Raw genomic sequence first — 16,460 nt, 5'->3', positions numbered from 1 at the left:
GCTTACCCTTCTCTCTTTTACCCAAATAGAATGTTCTTAAGGGACAAAAAAAATGTTTAATTCAGCTGAGTAACCCTAGTCCTTGGCAACTTCTGAGCAACTAGTAAGCTCTCAATAAACATTTACCTAAATGATTAAATTAAGAAATAATGTATTAAAATGGTTCTATAAAGAAGTTTTCCTCTGCAAAACTTAAATACCTTATATTAACTACATTTATCCTTAAACTATCCTATGACAAAGGCAACAGGTATTTTACATATTTCAGAAAAACTGAAAAAAAATCTAATTGGATCCCAGTGGATACTTCATGGTAAACAAAAGAAAAAAAATCATCATTAAAGAAAAAAATCTCTATGAAGTAAATTTGTGCACTAGAACGCTAATAACATGAATACAGGAGATAGTGCTGGTAAGAAGTAATGGACTTTCTACAGATGTCTTCTGAGGTCCTCTATCATGCAACCATGTGACTGCTGTACTTCCAAAATGGCAGACAAACACTCATAACTGCACTGACAAGTGTCAAACCAAACTGATAAGACACATTTCCTGTTCTTCAGGAGATTCTCTAATTTTGAAGTCAAGCAGCAAGAAATTATAATTTCTATTCTGTGCTCTAGTGTTGCTGACTTCTACACAACAGAGTTCAACATCACCCACTCCCACAGAGCTAATGGGAACAGCCTGTCAGAGAGAGGGGAGCTATTTTACTCACTCAAACTCAAAACACTGTTTTTCATGAATGTTATGGCAGAAAAAAAGATATAATCTGACATATTTTCCTCCAAATACAGAGCAAAGTGCCCTGAAAGTTCAAGTTGTCTTGAACTTTCCATACAGAGGCACACAGCTTGGTCCGAGGGCACTCAAGATCAGTTTGTCCTAAGAGCCCTGCCGTAATTAACTATAAATCTCAGACAAGTTCATTCCTTCAATAGACATTTCCTGGGGGACTATTACATAACAAAAATTATAACTAAATTATGGAGACAGAGAAGTAAATATATATAATCCTTGTCTTTCTGAAACTTACAGGCAATTGGGGCAGACTGAAATACTTTGCCAAAATTGGCATTAAGGTAGAACACATTTCCTAGCCTCCACATAACTACATTCTGGCCAGCGAAATGTGAGTGTAAGTGAGGTAGGACATATCCAGGCCTGGCCATGGCAAACCTCCCTCTTGATTGTGAACTTTCTCTTTCTATCTCCTTATTTGTCAGCTGGATGCAAAGGACTCTGAGATCTTATTGGTGAAGGAGCCACAGGATGGGAAGAAGCAGAAAGCCACCTGCTGACCACACACCTGAAACTATTCTGTGAGCAGGAAATTTACTGCTATTGTATTCAGTGACCAAGATTTGAAGTTGTTTGTATGACAGTTTGTCTACCCTACCAAAGCACGAACCCAAACGGCCTCCAAGACATTATGATCTAGAGTATGCACAAGATGATGTGGCACTACCAGAAAGAGGTACCTCACCTGGGCTGGAGTTGAATATCAGGAAGGGCTTCGCAAAAGAAGAAACACTTAAGATGAATCTTGAGGGACATTGTGAGGCAGTGAGAAAGGAAGAAGGATGTTGAGGAGAAAGCACTTGCAAACTCTGAGGAAATGTGGCACACTGGGCAAATGTCAGCAATTCCTGACTACTAGAATACAGAGTGACATTGGGAAATGGAGCTGCTAAATATGTACTTGTTGAAATGAATGAACCCAGGACATGGAGTCATTAGTAAAAATAACGAATAAGGGAAGAAAAAAGTAATCAAGAACATCTAATTTAAAGGCAGAACAGATGACATTCTCTTCATGAAGATAGAAAATGTGGGAGAAAGAAGTGAAAGGATGAGTTTGATTGTGAAAGAAACTAACACTGAGATAACTATGAAACATCCACAGAAGAATCAGCAGGTAGTTGGACATAAGGGTCTGGAGCTCAGGCAGTAGTAAGGATAGGAGAGGTGGTTGAAGCCACACGCATAAGGGGTTGCTCAGGTAGAATATTGAGTGACAAGCCAGAGAAATAGGAAAGGAAGTGGGGAAGAAGGGGTGAGAGGGAGAGAGGGAGGGAGGGAGCAAGAAAGAGAAGATATTAGAGAAGATATTAGAAAAGCAGTCAAGAGATAAAGTAATATGGTGGCCTAAAAAATGTCCATTATGTTTGACAATTAGTCAACTATTTGTGACCTTAACAAGTTCCATTCAATACTGGCAAAAGCCAGTTTAAAATGGTCTGCAGAGTGTATAAGAGATGAAGAATTAGAGATAGAAAGGAATATAAAATACTCTTTAAGGAAAACTGACTCTAAGAAACAATTAGCTAGAAGTGGACAAAGAGGCAGAATTTGTTTCATTTGGTTTTAATTTTTCAGGCTATAAGACTTAAACATGTAAATATGCTTAATTCTTTGAACTTTTATTTCCCTACCTATAAAATAGGGATAATAAGGCTCCTTCTGCTTGGTCCCTTGGGTCGCTGTCAGAACAAATAAGATGACATATGTGAAAGATCCTAATCTAAGTACTAAGTAAAGGGCAAGGTTATTATGTATTTATAAATGTTGAAAATATGGAGTTATTAGAGTCAAGAGTCCCGTGAAATATGGTTGGCTATAAAATCAAGAAAAAAAATATAATCAGTCTAGATCCAGCAATATTCATAAAAATGTCTTCTTAATATACACTACAAGTTGCTGACCCCAAATCTTAGAGGCTAACAACAGATTTCTAAGTCCTATGCTGGACAAAATTTTTCTGGGGCTCCTGGGTTATAGTCTGGGTTTCCAAACGTCTTCATTACACCAGAAAGAAAAAGAAAAAAGCCAATTAACTCTGGCAGACAGCAGTGCATTAAGTCATCTGGGAATTTATTAGTCTTATGAGTAGTAGTTCTTAAATAAATATTGCTGGCAGTCGCCCAGTTTCCCAAAGCAAAACACTAGCTCCATAATTTAGACCTCATGACCAGTGAAATCATGGTGAATGGCAACAGCTTCCTCACTATGTTATTCTAAGGGGTGATTGAGGCATTCTGGGACATAAGCTAGCCATTTTAGAACTTCTCTCCTGGGAAGATTTACCATCCAAAAGAATATGGTCTAATCATTATTTCACTAGCCACCAAACCTTTAAAGACTCTACAAAGAACATTATTTCTAGCACTATGACATGAGTGGACTAGACTTTCTCTCATAAAATTTCTAACAGGTGGTCTTCACATGTCCCATCTTCTTCCCCTGGGAAGATATTTAACCCCCATAAAAAAAATTTAAAAAAGGTCCCTTTCCTTCTCTGCACTTTTGGACAACTCCTTCTGACTTGATTTCCTACTTGCTAATGTACCCTCCTCAATTATTTTATTTTCAAGGGTGTAGGGTGCTAATTAAGGTCAAGTAGCTATGTTTCCAGCACCATATAGTAACTGTGCAGAATAAGCTTTCCTTTGTAGTAGATAACTGAAGATCTAGTCTTGAGAACCAAATAAACTCTACGTGCAATTATTTTTGCATTTATCTGAACAAGATCAGGCTATAACACTAAACTGGTGCTCCTTATATCCATATTTCTCCAATATTTTATCCTTAATGTGTGACACTACCACACGTAGCTATTCAACTAGGCCAGTGGTCGGCAAACTGCGGCTCTCGAGCCACATGCGGCTCTTTGGCCCCTCTAGTGGGGCTTTTCCTAAGCCTTAGGAGTACCCTAATTAAGTTAATAACAATGTACCTACCTATATATTTTAAGTTTAAAAAATTTGGCTCTCAAAAGAAATTTCAATCGTTGTACTGTTGATATTTGGCTCTGTTGACTAATGAGTTTGCCGACCACTGAGCCAAGTGTCTGCAGGTCAATTTTAAGACCTTTTTATCCACTGCAATGCTGAATTTCATCCTAAGACTGAGGGTCAATAAAGCACTTTGCAAATTACTGCCATCAGAACCACAAAGAAAAAGACAAAACTTATGTTGCCCTCACATACCACCACCAAACATTTATAAAGACCTTTATAAATAAACGTGTCTTTCATAAGTTTACCTCATTTGTCCTTAAAATAATTTTGTAAATTTTTTACTCATCATCACCCATTAATAGAAGAGAATGCCAAGGCCCAGATAGTTTAAGAACATTTCCCAAGGCCACTCAGTTTTACAAGGGCTGAACCAGTTCTATATCCAACATCCTCTGCTTCCTCAATTCTGCACCATAGACGGCCCCAGCATATTACCCACTTTGTTTTTATTTCACTTCTCTAGCAACAATGGAAAGAGCCTGGCTTTCTCTGAAGTCATCAAAGAGTCTTTGATGAGACACAGACGTGAATTCAGTTCTCCCACTAATGAAAATACATAATATACTGGTTATATAAGGAATGTTATGGGATCATCACAAATGTGGAAAGTTTTTTAAAGAATGCACAAATGATGCCTGGAATCCCGAAAAGGCCAGATTAGATATTACAAACCAATGACCAAATGTGGGCTAGGGGAAATTCCATGAGCTAACGGTTTTTTTCATTTGAATGGTTTGTTTGCATTTCATAAGGGCTTCTCTTTCATGGAAAACTCTGCTTTGGGTTGTGTTTTTTTTTTTAAAGGATTTCAAAGTAGCATCATGACAAACCTGTAAATGGAGAAGGAAGCCACCGATCGAATGAGGGATGCCAAAGCCCCCACTCTGGCAGCTTCCACTGCCCCCTGGACTCGGTATTTCACTGTGTTGGAGTAGTTGGTATAAGGCTGATTATAAACAACAATCTTCCCTCTTGCTTCTTGGGCCCTTCTCCGCAGTTCATCGAAAGAGGTCACCACCAGAACTTCTGCCGTAATGCCTAGAAATAAAAGTCATATGAGATTAACTTATACTTTCCGATCAGCCAGGTTGGACTGGCGCGCGAAAGGTCACATATGCTCTATCTGCTGCATCTGGAAAACTGTTTGAGTAGATCAAAGTGTTACAGCCATTTGCCATGGGAGAAAGATTGTGGGGGTTAGCCAGTTTCCCAAGAGAGAGAACAACTCGTGAGGTTGTAACATACAACTCACTTGACCAGCTGGTATTAAATTGCAAGTGGCTTGAAAAGATAGGTTTTTTCCCCTTCTTTCCCACCCTAAGAAGTCACAAATTTCACAGAATGACATGAATTATTTTATAAACAAAATGCATTTTAGGAAGCTCCCCTTGGGATTAATGAAACACATATTTATCTTTTCATAAAACTATTTTGATATGTTGCTATACAACCTTCCTTCATGACATCATACAAAGGATGGTCATTTATAAAGAATGTTCATAGAAGCCAATGATGTTCACTAACTTTTTCATTGTTGTTGTTAATCCTCACCAGAGGATATTTTTCCATTGGCCTTTAGAAAGAGTGGAAGGGAGGGAAGAGACAGAAAGAGAAACATCAATGTGAGAGAGACACATAGATTGGTTGCCTCCTGCACGCACCCCTACCAGGGCTGGGGATCAAACCTGCAATTGAGGTATGTGCCCTTGACCAAAATTAAACCCAGGACCCTTCAGTCCGTGGGCCAACACTCTATCCATTGAGCCAAACTGATTAGGGACACTTTTTAAAATACATATGTTTTTATTGATTTTAGAGAGACAAGGATGGGAGAGAGATCGAGAGACAGAAACATCATTGAGAGAGACACATGGATTGGCTGCCTCCTGCATGCCCTGACCGGGAATGGAATCAGGGACCTCCTGGTTCATGGGTTGATACTCAACCACTGAATCACACTAGCCGGGGTGATCTTCATTAACTTTTAACAAATAGTCAATGTAGTCTTTCCCAAGAACCACAAAAAGTCAGCTTGTTTTCTTTCCTCCTTTGTACAAAACACTCATAGAGGACGTGGAAATTTCCCATGCTCTCAATTTACTTGTTCACACCAACTACATCACGATTCTTCACATAACATTTTTGAAGATCTTGTATAGCTGTCCTGTGATCCTGCTGTCTCATTTAGAAGAGGCATGCTATCTTTCCTCAGACCACAAGTCTTCCCGGATCTTCCTGATTAGGGAACAGGGTTTCACAGGTTCTGAGAAGTCATTCAAAAACTGCCAGACCACTGAAGATCCAATTTTATGGAGCAGTTAGAGTAACAACAACAAAAAATAAAATAAAAAAAATATTTAGCAACAAAGGCCAGATGCAGTGGCTAAATATAACTGCCTAAAAGAAAGTGGCAGGCGCCTACTGTTTTGTGGCTTTAGACACACAGTCATGAAATATGTCAGTTAAAAACCAAAGTATCAACATATATTTGGCATCCTTCCTTAATCTTGCAAACTAGAGAACTGGGTTTTTCTGGAAGCTTAACAGATGTCATTAAAATATTAACTGTTGCTTGGAAAATTCTTTTAAAATACACTGCAGTTATAAGAGAATTCCTGCTTTCAATGTAGATTCCATCACAATGGACCCTGCGGGCAGGCTCTTCTCCAACTCTATTTCCACCATCCAGACTGAATTTTTACTTTTACTTTAAAGCGATTGATCGCAGATCTGTAAGAATGTCTCCACTAACATTCAGATCTCAACATTTAATTTATAATCTAAGAAAAGCAACATGCAATTATGGAAAGTAAGGAAGCCACTACTTGTTCACATGATAAATACGTGCCAAAATACAAGTAAGGGTACAACTAGACAGATTTTGAGAATCATAGCTTTCTAAAATCTAGTTACCTTGAAACTTGACTGGCATTATTAGTGGCATAGCATGAGAATTTTGTTGATGGTTTTCAGCCGTTCCTAATGAAAAACAGATTCAATGGTTTACCTAAGGGGTGTCCTAGCAATGGGGTAATTTTGGCATCTGGATTGGAGCCACTAGAAATGAAGCCAAATTTCTGTAAATTTTTATAAGCCACTGCAAAATTAAAGTCATACAAGTGTGGTATTTCTCTCTGGTCTATGCTTCAAGTTCTTTTAACAAATGGGAGAGTGACAGAGTGCTGAAGAGCTGAAACCTAACGTAGACGCCACAGTTGCCAATGCAAATCACTAGTAACAGCTATAGGTCAAAACATATCACCATGAACTTGGAAGAAGAGTTCAAATTAATCTGTTTTCCTTAAAGCTACGCCTTGTCTCTGATTCTTTTGTCTTCTTCATCCCCCATGTCTAGTCAATCCTCAAACACTAATCATATTGATTGAACCCAAGTCCCCTGTTTCCTCCCCCACCCCCCCAACCCATTATACACCCTCACATCAGGCCCTTATTATCAGTCTTTTGAACTGGTATAAATCTCTCTCCCACCAGTCACCCACCACTATTGCTGCCCCAGCCTCCAGCCCAGGTCCCTCCATTAAATGTCAACAGAGCTGCCAGCTTGAACTATTGGAACTGCTGAGTAAGTAGATCAGCCACTTCACTATCTCCCCCGCCCCACCTTACCCCTCTTCATTTACATACCAAAGACTATCTATCTCTACAGACACTGGATCCCTTTGCTTTCAAAGCCCATCAATATAGTACACTTAAAATTCCCACTCACCATGCAAGTTCACTTCTGTGTCTTTGTTCACACTATGGTACATCATGTCATGTTGAACCCATTCTCCCTAATTCATCATGTGACAAACACCTATTCTTTCCTCAGGTTGCCATTTAAAAATCACTCCTTTAGGAAGCATTCCCTGGCCTCTGGCCTCTTGGCTCAGCCCTTCCTCCCAGCCCCAGGGAGGGCTGATTCATGCACCACCCTTCTTTGGACTTTGAGAGTGTCCTGGGCAGACCTGGGCCTTGGACGTTGAAACTCTGCCTATTAAGACTCTCTCAGCTACTTAAACCGTGGTCTCCTCAGGGTTTGGGGCCATGTTCATTTTTGTTTGACTCTCCAGGGCCTACCACGGTGGCGTGTGTGTGTGTGTGTGTGTGTGTGTGTGTGTGTGTAGCAGTTAGTCAATAAATACCTCGAATGGCACTGCTTCAAATAAGGGATCCTTGGCTGGAGCTAAAGCCTTTCCATAAAAGTGCAATTTTACCCTTAAAGTTTGATAGCACTTCTCCCTCAACAACTCCGAAGTCTGATTCTCCTGCCACCAGAGCACAGCTGCACAATAATAGCCAAGCACAAAAGGCCTCGGCGGTCAGCACAGAAATACAAGTTCCAAGTGTGAAAGCTCAGAACGCTCTTTTTCTCTCTCTTAGAGCCTAGTGACCCTTACTCGACACAGAATGCGAAAGCTAGTATTTAAGTCTATAAACTATGAGAAACAACAAATAAAAGGAAGAGAGGTTTGGAAGAGGATAGCAACAGTACAAGAAGACAACATGTAGAAGAACAAATGCTAATAGAATTGTATGTCATGTTGGCAATGTTCTATCTCGGTGATAACTCGGTAGCCGTTGGACACACAGGGCTGCTGAAAACTTTAAATGAAACTAATGCGATCAGAAACTGGATTTTTAATGTCATTGCCTTTAATGAATTTAAATTTAAATAGCCATATGGGTGTAGCGGTTGCTCTGTGGAACTCACAATCCCCACAGGCTCAGCCATTATGCAGGCAAATGGCTGCAAGCCTCCCTGCCCGCCCTGAGGGGCCTGGCTTCCTGACAGCTCATAACCCAGTGACGCCAGGGCCATGACCTCCCCCAGAGGTCACAGACCAGGTGGACCCTAGTGCGCATACTTCACTGGAGAAGGCAGGGTGTGTACTAACACTTAAGATTTTTGCTACAGTTGAATAAAATAAAACTAGGCCATCTGGAAAACTTCACTCTTCGATGTTAGTTTGTGTTTTGACACGTTACACAAAAGAAGTGCTCAAGCTGCCTGCCCATCAGCAGCTCCACTGCCCTCCTCCCCGCTTGTCTCCCTTCTTCCCTTCCTCCCATTCTCAAAAATAGCACATGGGAACCTCCAAGAACTCAAAACTAGTGTCAGATTCACAGCAAGGCCTGCCCTGACCTCCCTTTTTATCATGGCAAACCACTCCCAACTCTTGCTTAACTTTTCCACGGAATTTATCAGCTTCCAGCTGCATCCACTGTCATGTCAGCTCCTGGCGGGTAGAAATGTTTGTCTGTTTTATTCACTAATGTAACCAAAGTAACTGAAATGGTGCTTGACACACATACACTCATAGGCACAAATACACACATGCATATACCGAATGAATGAAAAGAAACCAAAAAATGTAAAAGTATAATAATACTCCATCTGTGGTCACCCTCCAGAAATGTATGCTTCCAAGGAAATTGTGTATTTCGGTATATCCTGTCAGGGCACATGCCGGGGCTGCGGGCTAGATTTCCAATAGGGGGAGTGCAGGAGGCAGCTGATCGATGTTTCTCTCTCATCCATGTTTCTATCTCTCTATCCATCTCCCTTCCTCTCTCTAAAAATTATTAAAACTGATAAATTAAAAAGAAAACAGTGTTGGGTCGGACTGGTGTGGCTCAGTGGTTGAGTGTCCACCTATGAACCAGGAGGTCTGGGTTCACTTCCTGGTCAGGGCACATGCCTGACTTGTGGGCTCCATACCCAGTTGGGGGCGTGCAGCAGGCAGCCGATCAATGATTCTCTCTCATAATGAATATGTCTCTCTCTCTCCTTCTCCCTTCCTTTCTGAAATCAATAAAAACATATTTGTAAAAAACTGTATAATCTGGGGAAGAAAAATAGGCAAATAATAACTTTCAAAAGAGCACAGAATGTCACAAGTGCTAAATGAAGTACAAAGTAAAATATCATCAGATATAACATTGGCAAATATGTTCTCCCATGCAGTGGGCTTTCTTGTTGTTTTGTTGATGGTTTCTTTTGCTGTGCAGAAGCTTTTTATTCTGATGTAGTCCCATTTGTTTATTTTCTCCTTAGTTTCCATTGTCCTTGGAGCTGTATCGGTAAAGGTATTGGTATGACATATGTCTGATATTTTGCTGCCTATGGATTCTTCTAAGATTTTTATGGTTTCCTGTCTTACATTTAAGTCCTTTATCCATTTTTAGTTTACTTTTGTTAATGGTATAAGTTGGTGGTCTAGTTTCATTTTTTTGCATGTATCTGTCCAATTTTCCCAACACCATTTATTAAAGAGACTGTTTTGACTCCATTGTATGCTCTTGCCTCCTTTGTCAAATATTAATTGAGCATAATGGCTTGGGTCAATTTCTGGATTCTCTGTTCTGTTCTATTGGTCTATACCAGGCAGTTTTGAGCAGAGTGGCATTTTAATATAGATTGATATCTGGTATTGTGATCCCTCCAACTTTGCTCTTCTTTCTCAAGATTGTTGTGGCTATTCAGGGTCGTTTTTTATTCCATATGAATTTTCGGAGAGTTTGTTCTAGGTCTGTGAAATATGCCATTGGTGTTTTAATGGGGATTGCATTGAATCTGTAGATTGGTTTGAGTAATATGGACATTTTAATTATGTTGATTCTACCAATCCATGAGCACGGTATATTCTTCCATTTGTTTATGTCTTCCTCTCTCTCTTTTTTTCAACATCCTGTAGTTTTCTGAGTATAGGGTTTAATCTCCAAAATGTATAGGGAACTCATACAACTTAACAAAAGGAAGATAAACAATCAAAAAATGGGCAAAGGACCTAAATAGGCCCCTTTCAAAAGAGGACATACAGAAGGCCAATAGACATATGAAAACATGCTCAAAGTCACTAATGATCCAAGAGATGCAAATCAAAACGATAAAGAGGTACCATCTCACACCTGTCAGACTGGCTATATCAACAAATCAACTTATAATTCCACTTATAGGAATATATCCCAAGAAACCAGAAACACCAATCGGAAAGGAGATATGCACCCCTATTTTCATAGCAGCCCAATTTACAATAGCTAAGATTTAGAAACAGCCTAAGTGCCCATCAAATGAGTGGATTAAAAAACTGTGGTACATCTACACATTGAATACTACGCTGCTATAAAAAAGAAGGAACTCCTACCATTTGCAACAGCATGGATGGACCTGGAGAGCATTATGCTGAGCGAATAAGCCAGTTGGAGAAAGATAACTATCACATAATCTCACTCATTTTTGTAATATAATGAACAACATAATCTGATGAACTAAAGTGGATCCAGAGACACAGAAGCATCGAATAGACCATCCAACCTCAGAGGGAAGGGGGGGGGGGGGGGAATCAACCAAAGGGCTTGTATGCATGCATATAAACATAAACCATAGACACAGACAGTAGGGGGGTGAGTGCGTGTGCTAGGGAGGCTGGGGAATGACCAGGCAGAGGTCAATGGGGGGAAAAGAAGACATATGAAATACTTTAAGCAATAAAGAATTAAAATTTTTTTTAAAAGTAAAATATCATGAAATAATAACATACACCAATATTAATTCTGGTGGGGGAAATCAAGGAAGTTTCCCATAAAACTTTGTAGGCCTAAGATCTCAATAGGCTGAAAATAATGAAAGGGGCAAAGAACAAAGAAGGGAAGACCAAAGTAGGTAAAACATCTATTCATTTACAATGAATAGGGGCTTCCTGCCAGGCCCCAAAACAGAAAAGGGAACACTCCAAAACCTTCTCATTTTTAACCAAGATATCCTCATTCTATTAATTCCAAGAAAGCAAGGAAAACAGTCTCCTTGAAAAAGGTTTCAGAGGGAAAAAAGTTAAACTCAGCTATTATTTGAGTGAAAGTTAGAAAAGCAACAACTCCAAATGATAGCTGGTGGTATGTGACCCTCCCCTCCAACTATCTCCTGAGATCAGGCTCAAATTAAACCTGTCCGTCAGCCTGGCAAACATGCCCGGACCCGACCTCATCACCATGCACAGACACAGGAAATTAGCATCATCTCTAGAGGCAGCTGTCTCCCTGACACAGTAGCATGCCACACGCCGACCTGAGGGAGAGGCACCGCAAAGCACCTTGTCGACTTTGACCTCTGCAAGGCAGAGGGTACACATTTGGTTGTAAAATGGAGGGGGACCACCCTGGAACCATTATGTCGAACCTGACATGTGATGTAGGACACTCAAGGTGGGCCGGGACTGAACTCAGCAACCGCAGCAGCCACGAGCACAGAGTGCAGACCAATCCCTAGCAACCGGATCACCGGGGATCCAAGCTGCTTCCATTGGTGAGGTCTCAACATTAAAGGCAATCACACCTTTGAGAACCTTGATTAATTTATTATCGCAGGAAGCATTTATACTCTAAAACGTGAGGTGCATTGTGTTGAAACAGGTGGTTTTGACATGGTTGCTTTCTCTCCCACCCACTGGGGTATTTCCTTGTAATGGTGACTTGGTGTGTGTGAATGAAGGCTTTCACAAGAGCCGTTGTCATCAATGCATCCGGAAGTTCTTTGTACCTCAATCAGCTTCCAGTGGTATTTAAGGCCTTAGTGGTGGCAGGAGGACAGAGGTGAGTTTCTGGCTTCAAGAGACTAAAACAGGACTAGCTATTATGGTTTGGGGGTCACAGGTAGGGTCTAGGGCAGTGATGGCGAACCTTTTGAGCTCGGCGTGTCAGCATTTTGAAAAACCCTAACTTAACTCTGGTGCCGTGTCACATATAGAAATTTTTTGATATTTGCAACCATAGTAAAACAACGATTTATATTTTTGATATTTATTTTATATATTTAAATGCCATTTAACAAAGAAAAATCACCTCTGACACGCGTGTCATAGGTTCGCCATCACTGGTCTATGACATGAAAGCTAATGGAGTTGGGGACACTGGCAGGAAGACTGGGGAGAAGAAGAGAGAAGTGAGATTAAAGCAAGCAGAGAGTGAGGGAGAGAATGGCACCAGAGGCTGGCGGTGTGTAGGGCGACCTCACGTAGGAGCCTGGTGGCTGTGTGAGGGACTTGGGTGGGGATAGAAGTCTAGCAAGTTCAGATTTACATTTGGAAAGCATTGCTAGGCTTAGTGTGATGAAAGGCTTGGAGGAGGTTGGAAAAAAAACAGATATGGAGGGCTATTTAGGGGCTACTGCACTTTCTGAGAGGTGACAGTGGCTTAAACGACAAAGCAGGGCAGGGGAGATGAAGTAGCAGCCGCTTGGGCAGTAGGGAGGGGACACGTGCTGCTGCCGTGGGGAGACTGGCCTCCCGGGGCTTCGTGCTCCACTAGCCACACTGCCCAACCTGGACCAGGACTCCTTTCCTTGGGAAAGTGGTATGTGAACGGAGATTTACTAATCAGATCACTCAAAATGAAGGCACCACCATTTAATTTTAAGGTGAATCCTATCAGTGAAACTTTGTACCTTACTCTAAGACTGTTTTATAAAGTATTTGCTATATTACATTGCTCCTATATTACATTATTTATTCTTCAAAAGGTTATTTTAAAGCAGGGTATTCCTTATCCATAACAGGCAGTGTCCATCACTATGTACCCTGGTGGGAATACTGGCTGTAAAGCTCACTAGCCTTTGATCCTGAATAAGTTGCTTATCTTTTCCCAGACTGTAACGTGAGAATCACAATCCCATTGACACCACCAGGATTCTTGTGAGCGTCGGATGACATGATTGAGGTAAAAATTGCTGTGTTATAAAGCATTATAAAACAATAAGAATAAGGTATGAAGGGTTTGGGGCATATACCAAATAGGTATAACCAGCTATCATCTGATTTATTTAAAATTTCACTTCAAACTAATCATCAGGAAAAGAACAAAAACAGTGGGTATGGTTTCAGCACATAGGGAGCCACCTGGCTCAGAGCAGAGCTCTTCATTTTAAAAAATATATATTTTATTGATTTTTTACAGAGAGGAAGGGAGAGGGATAGAGAGTTAGAAACATCGATGAGAGAGCAACATGGATCAGCTGCCTCCTACACCCCCCCCCCCCACTGGGGATGTGCCCGCAACCAAGGTAAATGCCCTTGACCGGAATCGAACCTGGGACCCTTCAGTCCGCAGGCCGACGCTCTATCCACTGAGCCACAGGTCAGGGCAGGGCAGCAGAGCTCTTCTGATCACATCACACGGTTCCAGAGGCAGAGTGACTTCTTGTCAGTTTTGACCAAAGCGATAGTTTGGGCGCATATCATACAGATCCCACACGGGGCTGGCAGAAACGCCAAGGAGGCTTCATGGGTCTGCTTGGCAGCAAAGGGTCCGGAAGGAGTGATGGAGGGAAAGGTGAGAGGAGCAGGGAAGGGACTTTTCAAAGAAGCATGAGCTGAACAGGGCATCAGAGAAAAAGATGCCAGGGCCCTATCTAAAATTATACCAACATTGTATTCTATTATTTCCTCGACCCTCACACGCCCATCACATGCCTTGTAAACTGCAGTGTCTCTCTCAGAAGACACCCACACTGGGCTCGCCCATGGGACTTGCTGGACAACGCAATGTGGTCACGGCTGAGCAGAAACCTGAAGAGCCACTGCAAGCTTTGACTGTCTCTTACGAGCCCTTTTCCTTCAGCCACAAGAATGACAAGGTCCAGATGGGGGCTTCTCCGTCAGCCTGCATCCTGGAGTGGAAAAGGTATCGGAGGCAGAAGCAAAGACACTACCAACTTCATATATATGAAGTGTGAACGGGCGGATGTCTTGTCACATCTTCTATATATATAAAAGCCTAAGCAACTGACTGACCGAACGATTGGTCAGCCGGTCACTATGACATGCACTGACCACCAGGGGGCAGGCACTCAACGCAGGAGCTGCCCCCTGGTGGTCAGTGCACTCCCACAGCCAACCTCCCGCGGCTGGCCAACCCTAGTTGGCCCGTCTGGACTGGGTGAGACAACCCCGATCGCCGGCCAGGCTGAGGGACCCCACCCATGCATGAATTTGTACACTGGCCTCTAGTGTATATATATAAAGTGAATAAGAAATAAATCTTAGTGGTTGCAAGCCACAGCAATTTGGGGGGTTGTTTGTTACTACTGAGTGAGAACTAACGTAGGAGCCCTGAATATAAAGTTTCTGTCAGAGCATTTCACCATGTGTAGCTGATGACAGATGAGATATAGAATAAATTTAATACCTTAGGGAGATTGTTCAGTGAAAATTAGATAACTACTTTCTTCCCCCTATCACACCTCAAAGTGATCAAATGATCAACGCTAAACTGATTTACTGAAAACAAACAAATCTGAAGAAGAATTTAGCAAGTGCCAGTGATTTAATATAGGCAGACTAAATAGCAAGTAATTTTAAATAGGAGATAAACCCTAGAGATCATTAAAATACATTCCTTGAAAGCTTCAGTTAGCTAGCCCACCTGATATCACTTCTAAAAGATACAAGTATGCCTGTTGTATTGTTAAATAATTCCATACACTTCAGTAGATTTCAATATTTCATATCTAAATGCATTTTCCTTCTAAGTTCCATCTTCAAAAACCAAGGGCAAAAATGATAGAAACTCGTGTGCATACGCTTATATTGAAGTATAAAATAATGTTATTATAGGGTTATATCAGAGAGATAAAATAAGTCTATGATAGCTTGCATTTTTAAAATGAGCTTTTTTTATTTAGCTATGTTTTGAAATTTAACTTTCCGATGCTCTTCTTAAAGACGAGAAACTTGTGGGGGTGGGGGAGGAGGAATACTGTAATGACACAGAATTTCTGCCCTCGATAATAGAAAACCTGGCTCAGTGTCATGATTCTGTTTGACACAGCAATTTGCCACTAGAAGAAGATTTTCAGGACACGATAGAAATATCAGAACCATACACTATATGAGAATTTCCTGGGTGCCATTTATTAAAGTTCATTGGATGAAACAACATAAATCCAACTATCAATGTCAGTCAATTACAATTACAATTAAAAGCCATTACCATACAGTTTAAGCTGGAGAGATTTAAGCACGAGAGCATTGCCACATTTAATAGGTGAAAACAAGAAGTTTCAGGAAAGTACAGGAAGTTCAAAAATCCTACCAAACTAGAAAGTAACAGTGCTTGAATTTGAACCCAGGTCAGATCGACTCCAAATCCATCCCATTCCACGCAGATTCCTCCCTAAATAACTTGAGTCAGCATGTATTTCTATGTTTTTTGAAACTCAACATAATCGCTATCAAAATCCCAGCATCAATTTTTGCATAGAAACATTCAAACTAAAATTCACTTAGAACCTGAAGAGAATCCACTTATGTAAAACAAAGCTGGAGAATTCACACCTGATTTCTGATTTCAAAAAATACTAAAAAAAAAACTACAGTAATCAAAACAATGTAGTGTGTAGTACTTGCATAGAGTAATGGAATCAAATAGAGAGCCTGTGCGTGTGTGGGCAAGGGGGGGAGGGGGGAGATAACTGTGTGGATGGTATGTGCATGATTAAGTGATCTTTGATAAGGGTGCCAAGACCACTTCAATGAATGGTGGTGGGATATCTAACTAGATATCCACATGTAAAAGAGAAATTGGGCCTTTATTGTACACTGTAACCAAAAATTAACTCAGAAGGAATTAAAGACCTAAACTATACAATTCAAAATGGGTTAAAGA

The 16,460-nt window shown here is 40.8% G+C and overlaps 1 protein-coding gene across 3 annotated transcripts in view; it reads right to left on the bottom strand.

Moving 5' to 3' along the window:
- The window catches only part of CPQ (carboxypeptidase Q), a 338,008-nt gene that overhangs the window by 238,173 nt on the left and 83,375 nt on the right, over positions 1-16,460 (bottom strand). For all 3 annotated transcript variants that reach the window (XM_036337810.1, XM_036337808.1, XM_036337809.1), the window contains one exon: positions 4,631-4,838. In XM_036337810.1, coding sequence (XP_036193703.1) covers positions 4,631-4,838 — 208 coding nt within the window. The remainder of the gene's footprint in view (positions 1-4,630; positions 4,839-16,460) is intronic.

Source organism: Myotis myotis, unplaced genomic scaffold (genome assembly GCF_014108235.1).
Source record: "Myotis myotis isolate mMyoMyo1 unplaced genomic scaffold, mMyoMyo1.p scaffold_m19_p_16, whole genome shotgun sequence".
Taxonomy (NCBI): domain Eukaryota; kingdom Metazoa; phylum Chordata; class Mammalia; order Chiroptera; family Vespertilionidae; genus Myotis; species Myotis myotis.
Note: the sequence above shows the minus strand (reverse complement) of the source record. Positions and strands in the feature narration are given on the sequence as shown.